The sequence below is a fragment of the Eurytemora carolleeae genome, unplaced genomic scaffold (genome assembly GCF_000591075.1).
Source record: "Eurytemora carolleeae unplaced genomic scaffold, Eaff_2.0 scaffold387, whole genome shotgun sequence".
NCBI lineage: Eukaryota > Metazoa > Arthropoda > Copepoda > Calanoida > Temoridae > Eurytemora > Eurytemora carolleeae.
In genome coordinates, this window is record NW_019396360.1 from 88,990 (window position 1) to 103,793 (window position 14,804).

Consider the following 14,804-nt stretch of genomic DNA (forward strand, 5'->3'; position numbering starts at 1 on the left):
ACACTTACAATTTGCAACATTGAATTTTGCCAAACAGAAACAAACACAAAGTTCTGTTGTATTAATCTATTCGATCATACGAATAAAGCTTTTAACATTTTGCCAATATATTTTTTTTTACAAAGATGCACGAAAATTAATAATGAGTTATTGCAAATGCAATAAATATTTTCTTTTTACTAACTATTTACAACTACTTTACAGGGAGAATTTTACTTTACCATGGGTTTCTAGGACCAATTTTGTTCGCTCAGGATGTTTTTTTGGCAAAATTGGTCGAGGGAACTCATGTGTCGTAGTTAAGTAAAATTTTTAGTTTCCCGAAAAAGTAGTTTTACACAATTTTATCGTCTTTTAAGATGAAGAATTTATTTTTAACTTCGCAGAGTGGGTCAATATTTTACTTTTTTGTCCTAAGGGACGTGAAATAACTTAACTACCCTCTATTGGNTCATTCAGGTTATTAGTGACAAAGGAAATGAATTTTTGCCAAAAACTCAAATTTTTTAATCCGTTTATCTTGGCAACCTGATGGCGGACAGCCTTGATATTTCATACTTAGGCTATCTCTGTAACTATTTGGTTAGCACATGATCCATATTATATGAATTGCTGTAATATCTTCATGTTTTGCCTAATTCATATTAAATACATTATGTTGAAGAATCTAGAAGAAGAGAAAAAGTGACAGATTATAGAAACCAGATCATCTTGCGCTAAACCAATCCAGACTACACCAAACCAAACTACACCAAACCAAACTACACCAAACCAAACTACACCAAACCAAACTAAACCAAACCAGACTACACCAAACCAGACTTCACCAAACCAAACCAGACTACACCAAATTAGACAACTCCAAACCAAACCATACAACACCAAACCAAACCAGACTTCACCAAACAAAACCAGACTACACCCAACCAGACTTCACCAAACCAAACCAGACTACACCAAACTAGACAACACCAAACCAAACCAGACTAAACCAAACCAGACTTCACCAAACCAGACTTCACCAAACCAAACCAGACTACACAAAGCTAAACCAGACTACACCAAACCAAACCAGACCACACCAAACCAAACCAGACTACACCAAACCAAGCCAGACTACACTAAACCTAGTAAGACTGCACCAAACCAAGCCAGACTACACCAAACCAAACCAGACTACACCAAACCAAACCAGACTACACCAAACCAAACCAGACTACACCAACCAAACCAGGTTATACCAAACCAAACCAGACTACACCAACCAAAATAGGCTATACCAAACCAAGCCAGACTTTAACAAACTTAATCAAACTAAAAACACCAAACCAGAATATGTGTCCAACCAAATCAGACTACGACTAGCAAAACCAGACAACGCTAACCATAATTACTTTAGACAGACCAGACAAAATTGAACAGTAGACTAATAATATATAGTCCATACTTTGTCAGAAGACCAGACCAAGAAAGATCAGACAAATTAGGATCGACAACAACAGACACGACTGTAAGAGACCAGGGACCAAGCCAGAAGAAATTGAATCGCAAAGATCTAGTTAAACTACATCCCTTTGACATGAACCGGTGCACAAGTTCAACTACGTCTACGACATTCAACTTCGTCTTGATATTTATGAAAAAGAAAAAACGTAGAAAGACAAGAAAGAAAAAAACCGAACTGGAAAGCAAACAGCATTTTGTTTAGTCATGTTACTGGTACATCCGGCTGGCTTCCGCCTCAAAGCTCCTGGGACGGCGGAGGGACCGGTGTTCCATTTGGCTGGGAGGCTGCTGTAGATAAAGAGGGTAGAACATATTATGTCAAGTAAGTTTAATCATTAAATCAATTTTTAAAAGAAATGATAACTTGCTCCAAACTCTATACTTGTCATGTCGTTAATCTTGAACTCTTAATCTTGATATGCAATGTAGGCACGTTTAATTTTGAGAATCAATGCTTCATCCCTTCATTTTAGACCATCGCGATATCAAGTGAAATTAAAATAATTCCTAGGTCTGCATAAACTGTAGATCAATGCTTAATCCTAAGATTCAAAATACAAAAGTTTTAAATTCTGAATTTGCTATTTCAAGGTTAAAAATTTGGTTTGATCAAATAGTCAAAATTTTAAATGTCAAAGGTTATTAAGTTGCCAAGACACGAATAATTAGAAATTTGATTTTGACGCAAGTAATCAGTTCTTTTATGTCAAGAAATATATAGAAACTAGGTTTTTTTGTAAACATTGTTAAACAATACTCAAAAAATGTTGGCGGATTTTACGAACAAAATTTAGTTGATTTTCAAATTTGATGAAAATCTAATTTTGTTGAAGGCACATTTTGAAATCTTAATCATACATACACCTATGTGAGTTCTACACACAATTTGAGTCCGATAGGTTCAGCCGTTTTGACGTTTATTGGATTTGCAGACAGGGAGAAAGACAAACAGACAAGCAAAGTATATATATAGATATAGTTCCTTGCTCTATGTCATTTATTTCTAATATGATTGAAGCTGTAATAGATAAATGTATCTATTATCTTAATCCCAGTGTTTCATGTTGTTTTGTATTTGTAAATAATGATAATCTATACTGTAATGGGTAAACTAACATAACAAAACAATATCTTACCTTGCTATTCAACCTTTTTATATACAATCATTTTTAGCCTTAGACCACTAACAAGTCTTATTTTAAGAAAATGTACACATTGTGCAATTTTACAATTTAACAACTTTACATAAAAAAATATTGTGAAACACAACAAAACCAAATGTTGTGAATACCAGGTTTCTACAGATGGAATTTAATATTGACAGAAAGTATTTTTTGAATTACACAAGCCTGGGTTTATTTACAAAATACGAAGCATTTCAGAAATCTAGTGATTTCAATTTGACCCCCCTCTAAATCCCATGTTTGGTGTCTAAATATGATAAATGATACATCATTGGAAAGCTCTTGGCTCTACTTTTAGAATCTGCTAAAAAATTTGCAAATTTGCAAAAATTGAAATTTTTATCGCAAAATACAACAAAATTCGATTTTCTAAAAATTGTGAAAAATCCACGAAATTTGTCTTTAAAATCCGAAAACTTTTTTTGTTTGTTTTTGTTTTATGCAATTTTTACAAAGCAAATGTTAAATTGAAATATAAGATGGGGAGAAGTGCCCTGACAGCCTAGTAATTAATACATTCGCTAGTTTAACTTTTTTGAAGCACAAACTTTATTGTTTTGCTAATTTTTCAATCCAAGTTTGATTTTTTAGAAGAATGTTTTTATTTTTTGGGGTAAAAACCCGTGTTCTCTAATTAAAAAGATACAGTCTCTGTCTTGTGTATAAGTGTGCCATTGAAAGAAGAAAGAGAAAATTTTAAGATTGGCAAGTTTGAAATGTGAATAAAATACCAGTTTTAAGTAGAAAGATTAGATGATATTGTGTTAATAATACAAGTTTAGCCTTGAATAAAAATCCGAACTAGGATGATTGTTTTCATTCAGGTTATTAGTGACAAAGGAAATGAATTTTTGCCAAAAACTCAAATTTTTTAATCCGTTTATCTTGGCAACCTGATGGCGGACACCCTTGATATTTCATACTTAGGCTATTTGATCTGACAGAATTTATAGTTTGAAATATCTAAGGTCTACGACATTGGGTTGCAAAGATATAGGTAATAGAAAATCTGAGTTTGTGACAAAGACTCAATTCCTTTGATCATTTCTTGTCTTCTCTGTGTAATGTACAATCTTGCATTATGTTGAATTTTAGAGAATTAAATAAAATTCTTTTTCAAAGTTATATTCTTCTTCAAATTTTTAAAATTTTTTTTTATCTTTTGAAAAATTCATTTTACTTTTTTTAATCTTAAAAGAATCCTATAATGCATATATTAATTTGATAATGTTAATGTGTTCGAAAACAAATTAATCTAAAAGCTGATTTTAAAATCAATTTGCAATTTCTTACACGAAGTAACAACTTATTATACTACATTGATCCAATATTACAATGGGGCGTTCGCCAATATTAAAACTGGAAGTTAATTGAAATCTTAAAATAATTTTTTTTTTGAAAAATTTAAGTCTTTTGTTGTCTAAAATTATTATGTTCGAAGCAATGTACTTGAGAAAAGGTGTGTAATATGATATATGTAAATGTAGATAAGATAACATATTACATTTATTGCAGATAATAAACATGAACTAGATATATTTTATTTATGAAAACTTACAACTTTTCTTTGTTTATCTTCGTAAAATTTGAAAAGGAGAATTTTTTTTTGCAATACAACTTCTTCTTCAGAAGAATTAAAAAAGAAATGTACACCATCAAGCTGCAAAGTAATAGGAATTAAAAATTTGAATTTGTGGTGAAAACTCAGTTTCTTTCTATTTTTAAAATTTGGTTTCAAAATATTTGAAAAAAATCTCCGTTGGCACATTCTCCCTTTAGTAGATAGCATATTATAGGAATATATTAAGATCGAATATTCATGAAACAAGAAACAGAGACCTTCTTATATATCTTCAAGAGCAGCAAAATATAATATTCATAAAACTAGATTCGTTTTTAACATAAAGTCTAGGAGGAAAAAAAAATGTTAAATTATGATATTTATTTTTTATTTTGGTTTTTTGATAATATGTATTTCTTAATTTTTATATTTTAATCAATCAATGGTTAAATAGTTTGATTGATTTATTGGTTGATTTTTTTTATTAATTGAATTCTAATTGATTTCATTTTAATTGTTTTTTTATTGATTTCATTTTGATTTCATTTTGATTGTGATAATTTACTTGAAAGAAAATCATATTTTTTTTATCAATTTATTGGTCATTGATTTGTTAACTTTTTGATGATTGAGGGATCGATCAAATTGAAGATTGATTGATTGAATTTTATTTAGTCACATCAACAAGACCTCGACATATGAGGATCCTCGGAAATGGGGCAGCGTGGAGGCCGAAGAAACACCAGAACCTAGAGAGGTAGGTTAGAGATCAGAGGTCACAGGTCTAAAGTCAGACTGTAGGTCAGAGGTCACCACAGGTCAAACCATAGGTCAGAGGTCACAGGTCAGGTCTAAGGTCAGACTGAAGTTCAGAGGTAAAACTATAGGTCAGAGGTCATAGGTCTAAGGTCAGACTGTAGTTCAGAGGTAAAACTATAGGTAGAGGTCAGAATTCGAAGGTCAAAGGTCAAAAATCTCGGGTTAGATTTAATATGAAAGGTCAGAGGTCAGAATGTCAAAAAGGTCAAAGGTTAAATGTCAAATAGAAGATAAAAAAAATAAAGAGGGATCGTGGAGTTCTAAGAGATAAAAATAAAGGAATTGAGTCTTTGCAACATATTCCAATAGTCTCATCACAATGTCTTTGCAACCTAATCTTGAAAAACCTTTGATATTTCAAACTTAAATTATTCGATATATCAAAATCAATTTTTTGAAATGTCAAGGGTCTACAACATTGGGTTCCAAAATATTTAGGGATTAGAAAATCGGAGTTTGCGACAAAGACTCAATTCCTTTGGTGTTTATTTTATTATAATATGATTTTGTGCAAACACATTTCATTAATCTCGTTGTTTATATATATTTAGCTATTTTTAGCTAACACAAATCTTCCATGTAATCCAAAAAATTGCTAATGAAGATACATTACATGTTGCATATATTTATATACATAACTACGATATTTCAGAAATTTGTGGAGTGCCTTTGTGATTGAAGCATTTTGAGATTAAAGTATTCTTGAGAATTATCCTTGAGGGAATAATACACCTACATAAAGACAGGGGGCGGGGATTTCAAGTTTATAATGCTGACTACTCTTAAATTAATTAGGTAACTCTTGAGAGACACCCAGAGCTGGGGTTTGGTTTTGTTGCTGGGTCGGAGAAACCTGTTATAGTCAGGTGAATAAATAAAGTATCTTTAGGCGTAATTTCGAGTGGCATGTGCGAATAACAACGATACCCTGTAAATTTTCGTCTGATCAGGATATTCCTCATATTTTCCATAAAAGGAATTGAGTTTTTGCCACAAACTAAAATCTTCTGATTCCAATATCTTTGCAATCTTTTAATGCAAACCTTTGATATTTCAATCTTAGATTATCTTATCTATAAGTATCAATAGTTTGAAATATCTAAGGTCTACGACATTGGGTTACAAAGATGTAGAGATTAGAAAATCAGACTTTGTGGCAAAAACTCAACTCGTTTGTTAATTTTAATTGCGGTTTCTACACAAAAAAAGAAAATTGTTAGAATAGATCACTTTTCAAACTGGAAGAACGACTTTGATTTCCACATTATTGATCAGACAAAGGTTTAAAAGATGGGTCACTTGAAATTACAATGACAGTTCTATAAAAAAACATATTTGTTAGGTTTTGTCAGACAGATAAACCGGGTTTTGTTTTCTGGTTAAGAAACCGGGTTTTTCAGCCTGATAAACCGGTTTTTAATGGTTTATCAACCTGAAAAACCCCGGTGTATCAACCATAATAAAAACGGTTTATCTGGGTGATAAATCGTTTCTAGGAGAAAACCCGGATTTTAAGGCTGACAAACTGGGTTTTTATCGCTGACAAACTGATTTTTATGCCTGATAAACAAGGTTTTTCTGTTTGATAAATCTGGTTTTTATGCTGATAGCCGGGTTGATTGATAAATTTGTTTAACTCAAAGCTGAATACAAGTAAACATCTTTTTTCGAATCTTTCGAAAAATAATATTATTTTTTCCTGTAAAGCAACTTGGTTCTAGTTTTGTTTTAACCATTTAAGAATATCATCATCATTTTTCTTTCTAGCAATAATTAAGTTTGAAAACAATATAAAAGAATCAATAAAAAAAGATAGAATTGTATCGATATTCCTGGAGAAAAACTTATCACCTATATTTTGTAAAATAAGATAAGTTTTTTTAGCCTTAGATTCGCATTTGAGTTTTGTGGTAGAGTTTCACACCAAGAAAGTGGGAAGCCAATCCATTCCTTTGATGAAGTTGATACTACGCCTAACCTTAAATAGAAACTTTTTATTATTTTACGGGACACGGCTTGTGCATTTTTAAACTTCGGATTTATTTTTATTGTATATTTAGTTTTTAATAGGAATATTGATAAATAGGCTTTTAAGACGATTCGTACACATCTTCTTTTTCAATTGTGAACATTTTTTTCTTTGTATAAATTGTAAAACAAAAACAAAAACAGGTTGAGGATTTCATAAACATATATCTTGGATTTTAAAAATTTATTGGAAATCGAATTTTGTTGGAGGCAAATTTGATCATTCATAAACCTTCCATGGGATCATGTGAGGTACCACAAACAATTTGGGCCGGTGTATAGACAGCACTCTGGTACATAGACACCATTTTGGTACATAAACAGCACTCTGTTACATAGACACCACTCTGGTACATAGACAGCACTCTGGTACATAGACACCACTCGTGTACATTGACAGCACTCTGGTACATAGACACCACTTTTGTACATTGACAGCACTCTGGTACATAGACACCACTCCTGTACATTGACAGCACTCTGTTACATAGACACCATTCTGGTACATTGACAGCACTCTGCTACATAGACATTACTCTGGTACATAGACAGCACTCTGGTGAATAGACAGCACTCTGGTACATAGACAGCACTCTTGTACATAGACAGTAAACCGTGGTACATAGACAGTAAACCGTGGTACATAGCCGGACACTCTAGAACAATATACGCAGAACTTAGAAAGTCAATATATGAGGCGGAACCAAATCTTTATATTGTTTATGAATAATGTTTCATGGCCGACAATATATCAAGCATGTTCTTTCATCAAGAAATATATGAATATAATTCTTTTGAAGATATTTATTCATCTAGCATCATTCAGAACTCAAAGTCTAATAAATAAAAAATAAAAAAATAATTAAGCTAAGTAAAGGAGGCTAGCAGAAATACACAGCGTTGCCCATGTCCTTGCCGATCAGTCTTTAGTTTTCATGGCTATCTGTGCACATCAATCTATCAGCTATTGGGGTTATCCGTGCACATCAATTTTTCTGCTATTGGCGTTGTCTGTGCACATGAATCTATCAGCTATTGGGTTGTCTGTGCACATCAATCTTTCAGCAATTGGGGTTTTCCGCGTGCACATCAATCCATCAGCTATTGGGGTTGTCTATGCACATCAATCTTTCAGTATTTGGGTTGCCCGTGCACATCAGTCTTTCAGCTATTGGGGTTGTCCGTGCACATCAATCTTTCAGCTATTGGGGTAGTTTGTGCACATCAATCTTTCAGCTACTGTGATCATGCACATCAAACTTTCCGTATCTTTTATGTGCAGGCTTATCCACTTACACTAATCTACATATAATTTAGCCGATTTGCACTGCTTTAAGTTTACCTACTTATCATAGCACAAGTCAGAGGCGAGTGTGTGCATTTTTAGTAGTGCTAAGCAATCGCAGAGTAGAGCCGGATCGAATTGTTAAGCACTGGTGAGAATGTACACACTCTAATCTGACTGGTGCATGCTACGATGAGTAAGATATTTAAAATAGTGATGCATGCTCAAAATATCTATATATACATATAAAGCTGTAATCTATGTTTGTCTTTCTATTTAGTTTGTCAGATCATAACTCAGGAACACCCTGACCATTTGTCTCAAATTTTGATTGGGGAACTCGGGAGAACCATGGGAATGTTTTAAGATTTTAAGTTGAGTAAAAAAAAGCTAAAATCGTAATTTACGACTAAGTGCGGGTAAACGACGCGAGTAATGTGAACAACGTTGGGTTCCAAAGCTTGTAATATAATAAATGTGTTAGATTAGAACAACATGATATATTTTTTGATTAGGTTTGTAACTGGAGGAGGGCCTAGTGTGGACAAATTGATGCCTGGAGACCAAATATTAACAATTAATGGAGAAGATGTTGCCAGGTTCACTTTTTATCCAATCAGACATTTTTTGTTTGTAACTTGATAATCTTGAACGTTCATTCTCGATATCCAATGTGGGCATTTTTGAATTTGTGGATCAATGCTTGAAACCTCAACAAAGGTTGAAATAAAAGGACGAAAAGGAATTAGATTAATCTGTAGAAGATGGAGATCAATGCTTGATCCTGAGATTCAAAATTCAAAAGTTTTTAGATTTAAAACTTTTCTTAAACTATTTGAAGTATCTTTGTGAATCCTTTCGACATTCTTAAAGTTACGCGGACAGTCCCTTCAAGGGACAGTCCCTTCGATCGAGGGATTGAATCTTTGCCGCAAACTCAAATTTTCTAATTCCTATATCTTTGCAACCTGTTACTTTTGATCTTTTTTTTATCTCTAACAATGTTCATAGTTTAAAATATCCAAGGTCTATGACATTTAGTTGCAAAGATATAGGGATTGGAAAATCAGAGTTTATGACAAAGACTCAATTTCTTTAGAAAATATGAATAATATCAAATTTTGCAAAAATCTGGATGAAGTATTGGGGAATTGTTTACAAAAGTAAGGGAAATACAGAATAGAGGGAATATCTATTTCTTACATTTTCTTTATAGCATTTATCTATAAATATTACACTCTATTGGATATTAGAAAAATGAAAAATAGTAGATTTGAGGGCCTCGTCTTCTACCAACAGTTAAAACGTTTGAAAGTTGCGTTTAAAGCGGACATTTTTTCTTCGCAATTATAAAACTCAAACCTAAAAAATATATAAAAAATATAAACCTTTCCTGGGATCGTGTGAATTTGCCACCAAAACATTGGGGGCCGAATCGGCTTAGCCATTTATTTGACACAAACAAACACGTCATATTTATTTTAAAGATAGTACCTTAATTGTATTTACATCTAGTTCTGAATATATTAGTGAGACACATAAAACTATGGAATAGGAAGACGATAGAATACTATTATGATTTTGAAAAGTCCAATGAACAGTACACAAACCCATTTTACCTACTAAGTTGATTTCCGGGACCAGTGTACTGCATAAAAGTACTTATTCACACAAAATAAAATTTACTTAAAAGATAGCTTGAATTTGGTCTATTCCACGGTTTTGAAGGTCTTGTTTTATATGCCTTTTTAAGTAGTTTTGTAGGTTGAACACATTTTGCCATAAAAACTTGTAAGAATTTTGTCAAAAATTTAACTTTTTCTGTTTTGTATTCCAGCCAGATGGTTGTAAATTTCTGAATTCTAAGCACCGAGGACAAAACATAAATCATCGCTTAAACTAAAAAAATATTTAATGTTTTCCTCAAGCTACAGAATATTCCTTTTCTTTTGCAGTATACAGGGTGTTTCAAAAACATGAATTGAACATTTTTTCCTAATAAACATTTATGCCTTTTAGTCTTAAATTCATTGCTTAAATATGTAAAATAAAAGAGGGAAGGCACCGAACTGTTTTTCAAACTATGAGACAAAATGTAGATCAGTTAAAAATTAATTTGTCTTTCCCCTAGTTTTAATCACATTAGACACATTTTTAATGTTTTCCCCACAAAATAATTTTACAATTAGATTCAGAGTTGAGTTTAAACATTTGTATAAGCTGTATAATTATAATCTTTACTGCTGACGATTTAAACATGGCTTCTGCATTCAGGGCGCCACGTGATCACGTGATACAACTAGTGCGTAATTGCCGGGAAACAGTCTCACTGGTCGTCTGCCAACCACCCCTCGATAATGTGAGTAAATTAATGAATCAATTTGACTTGTCGTCTTGTTTCCTGCCACACAAAGGAATTGTTTCTAACTTTATTCTCTTCAATTAGGTTGGGATTTCTTTTTCTGAGAGAGAAACCATGTTTGGTGAAAATTACTTGGCACGCTCTTAGCTCATAAACTTTGGCAAAAGACCAGACTTTTTATGAAGCCGTCAAACTTTTCATGAGTCTAAATGTAACAAAAAGTAACAATCAGTTCTTTAACTATTATTTATGAGGAATATTTACAAAATAAGATTATGAATTTTGGGGGATTTTTGATATATCGCTATTTCTTTTAGAGTTCTAGTCGAAAATCTGCCCTTCTGTCTGCTGCTAAGAAGGCAAAACTGAAATCAAATCCAAGTAGAGTTAGGTTTGCTGAAAGTGTGGATATCAACGGCTCACCGCTCTTCAATGTAAGATTTTTCATTATCTTAGACATTTCAAAAATGAATTGAATCTAAAAATATTCCTCCATAGCCATATGTATATTACATTATATGTATCTTCTACTGCAGGCACCATTATTTCGTTATGGGATTTTAAGCACGATAAATTGAAAACATCAACATTCAAACTTTCGATAGGAAATAAGAATACAATAAAAAGATCTTTTCAAACAAAATGTATATCTTATTTGATGTTGATGGAATATTTTACATATATAAGACATTTATAAGATTAGAAACATTATAGGATGAAACATGCATTTTTTGTATTAGAACCAGAAAACTCTGGAATAGAAAGGCGACATTTAGACTCAAGTTGTTACTTTAAATTATAGTACAATAAAATATTAGACACAGTAATTGTGCAGTGTAAACAGTCCCATTTCACTTAAAAAGTAGTTTTATAAGTTATTAGTAAAACTATTTGTTTAATAACACATTTATTAAATGAATTATTGCTTTGGTGTCGTTTTCCTATTGCACAGTTTTGTGTTTCTCACTGTATACATATTTTAGCCAACCAGTCACAGTGCACTTACATCATCTGATAGCGTGGTTCCTCTTATGCCTAACGTTCTAAAGGTAAACTTTATAAAAATTAAAAAATTAAGAAAGAAAATGATTTTTTCATATCTATTTTTTTAGGTGTTTTTGGAAAACGGGCAAACTAAATCTTTCAAATATGATTCTTCTACTACTGTTCAGGTAAACAGCTGATTCTTCTACAATAATTAAACAGCTGATTCGTCTACAATAGTTAAACAGCTGATTCGTCTACAATAGTTAAACAGCTGATTCCTCAATAATAATTAAGCACCGATTCCTCTACTATATTTAAACATCCAATTCTTCTACAATACGGTGGTAGGCGAAAATATCAATATAATGAAGACGAATTTCGATTTCAATTTTAATTTATATCAAGCTTTTAAACAACATGGATTCACAAAAACATGGAAACAAGAGAGAAGCTGTCAATTAAAAAAGCATCTCTTTAATTACTTGTAAATTTGTAATTCGAAAAAAGTATGTAAAGTAAAAAGTCGTCTTCTTTAAATTGTTATTATCGCCTGCCACAATAGTTAAACAGCTGGCTAATATTTAAATAGCTGATTCGTCAACAACAGTTAAACAACTAATTCCTCCACGATAGTTAAACAGCTGATTCTTCTATAATGGTTAAACAGCTGGTTCATCCATAATTTAGTTAAGCAGCTGATTCCTTCAAAATAGTTAAACAGCTGATGTCTTGAAAATAATTAAAAAAATTGATTGCTTCAAACTGACATAGCTGATTTTTACCAGTTCTTTCAGGAATTTCTCAACCTTGATTTAAAAATGATGATGATTAGGATGTTCTTGATTCTCTTCAAGCTAAGCTTGGGTTGACCGCTATGGGAATCTTCTCCCTTGTTGTGGAGCACGTGAAGAGTTTAAAGAGGAACAAGTTGACCCTCTTGAATCCCAGAGATACGCTTTCAAAGGTCAGAACTTTCTTATTGTTGAACAAAATGAAAGGAGCAAGTGTTTTTTCAAAACTCTGATTTTCTAAACTTTCTAATCTTTGCAAATTTGAGTTTAGAAAAATAAAAATACATCAAGAGTGTAAATAAAACTGTGTAGAAAATTTAAAACTTATTTTCGTTTTTAATGCCCTTTTCCTTCTTTTTTGCATATCCTTCTTTATTCTTTACTAAATCTCTTGGAAAGGATTAATCTAATATGGTCCAAATATTAAATGCAGTTGATCATTAGATAGTGAACAGATACGGCTTCAAAACAAGCAAATTGATCTTAAGTTGGTTTGTATAGGGGTGGGGAAATGCGACACTATATTTTTATTGCTTTAGTTGGTATTTGCTGGGAAGAATTATGAAGTAAAATCCTGAAAAAGTGAGAAAGGAATTGGAAACTATCAAAGTTATTTTCTTCACTTCGAAACATTCAATATAATTCACGGAATTAAAGAAAATATAACAAAACTAGGCTTTTAGGGCACTTCGCGCCCATCTTCTGTTTTAACTTTTAATTGTGGCTTTATCTGTGAGCATATGCTCTTTGTACAGTATAAAAAAAAAAGTTTGCGGATTTCATAAGCTTTTTCGCGCATTTTCAAAATAAAAAAAAATAAAAAATAAACTTTCAAGCACAAAATTGTAAATTTTGATCATTCATAAACCTTCCCTGGGGCCACGTGAGGTCCCACATAATGGATACGATCGGTTCAGCTGTTTTGACGTTTATTGGATACAAACAAGCAAACAGACAAGCCAAATTTATATATAGATTGGGAAATTGCACGAAAAGAAAAGAAAGAGAAGAAAATTAGTAAAAAATATTAAAAACTAATGATAAGGAAAGTACTGATAATTTTTATGAACTAATGATCATATTATGGAGAAAATGAAAAGATTTTTATGTAATCAAAGTTAACTATACGTACATACAGTGATAACAAGAAAACAAGGAATTATAGCAATACTTATGTCTATTTGATGCTGTTTCACAATACAAATTTTTGCTTGACATTTTTAAAATTCTTAATTAAAACTAATGGGTCGGTTTGAACTCCATTGTTTTGTCTCAAGCTCATTGAACTTGTTATAGTCTAAAAGTCGTCTTCCTATGTGAATGAGAAGATAAAAATTATTTTGTTCAATGCTATAGATTAAAATCTTTTTGTTCTTTTTAATATTTCTTAAATAAGATGAGCTATGGTTGGAAATCTATAAAATCTAAAATGACGTAAAATTTACTTTGTTTTAATGTGTATATTCTATATACTGTATTTTATGTTACCGTACAAGCAAATATTACATTTAGACCTTAAGAAAGCCTTTGACTATCCAGTTCTTCAATATACTGCTGGTGAACACTACAAATATTTGTTTACAAAACTGTAATGCAGTTTATGAATGAAAAAAAGTGCTTAAGTTTAGTTTTGTTTATTTTAATGACAGGAACTGAAGTACACAAATCTATGCATGGGTTCCTCCTAATGTATATTTTCTTAGACAGTGACTTTCATTTCTTCACATTTTATTGGTCTTTATACTTCCTTCCCTATCTTATACTTCTTTATTACTTTCTGGTTTTTGGAAAACATCTTTCTTATCGTCTGCCCCCCTACTGTGCTATGCCTTTCTATTAACAGCCTCAAGTCAGGGTGTTTCGCGCCTCTTTTCTAGAATTAATCAACATTGTTACGTTAGTAATATATACTGTCTTGTAATATAAAACAATAATAGAACAGGAATAGAGTCTTTGCCACACACTATGATATGCTAATCCTTATATCTCTGCAACCAAATGGCATAGATACATTTATAGCTATTAGAAAATTTGAGTTTGTGGCAAAGACTCAATTCCTTTCGCAGAATCGTTGCAGATCAAAATTTAAAAAATAAATAATATTTATGATGTGAAATTTTTAAGGGAAAACCTGATAATGGACCAATTAGGACGAAATATATTTGGGTTCACGTGGATTTAAAGGTTCCGTCAATATTCCAAAAAGCTGTGACTTTCAATCACAATTTGACCTATTAAACATAACTTTTTTGCCTTTTTCTGATATAATTTTTTGCCGACA

The 14,804-nt window shown here is 31.8% G+C and overlaps 1 protein-coding gene across 1 annotated transcript in view; it reads left to right on the plus strand.

Annotated features, from left to right (window-relative positions):
- LOC111701697 (uncharacterized) overlaps positions 1 to 14,804 on the plus strand; it is a 41,502-nt gene that overhangs the window by 3,971 nt on the left and 22,727 nt on the right. The window contains exons 3-11 of the mRNA XM_023473098.1: positions 1,709 to 1,828; positions 4,927 to 5,008; positions 5,866 to 5,936; positions 8,899 to 8,982; positions 10,658 to 10,742; positions 11,063 to 11,179; positions 11,729 to 11,794; positions 11,858 to 11,917; positions 12,565 to 12,696. Of these exons, the coding sequence (XP_023328866.1) occupies positions 1,709 to 1,828; positions 4,927 to 5,008; positions 5,866 to 5,936; positions 8,899 to 8,982; positions 10,658 to 10,742; positions 11,063 to 11,179; positions 11,729 to 11,794; positions 11,858 to 11,917; positions 12,565 to 12,696 (817 nt within the window). The remainder of the gene's footprint in view (positions 1 to 1,708; positions 1,829 to 4,926; positions 5,009 to 5,865; positions 5,937 to 8,898; positions 8,983 to 10,657; positions 10,743 to 11,062; positions 11,180 to 11,728; positions 11,795 to 11,857; positions 11,918 to 12,564; positions 12,697 to 14,804) is intronic.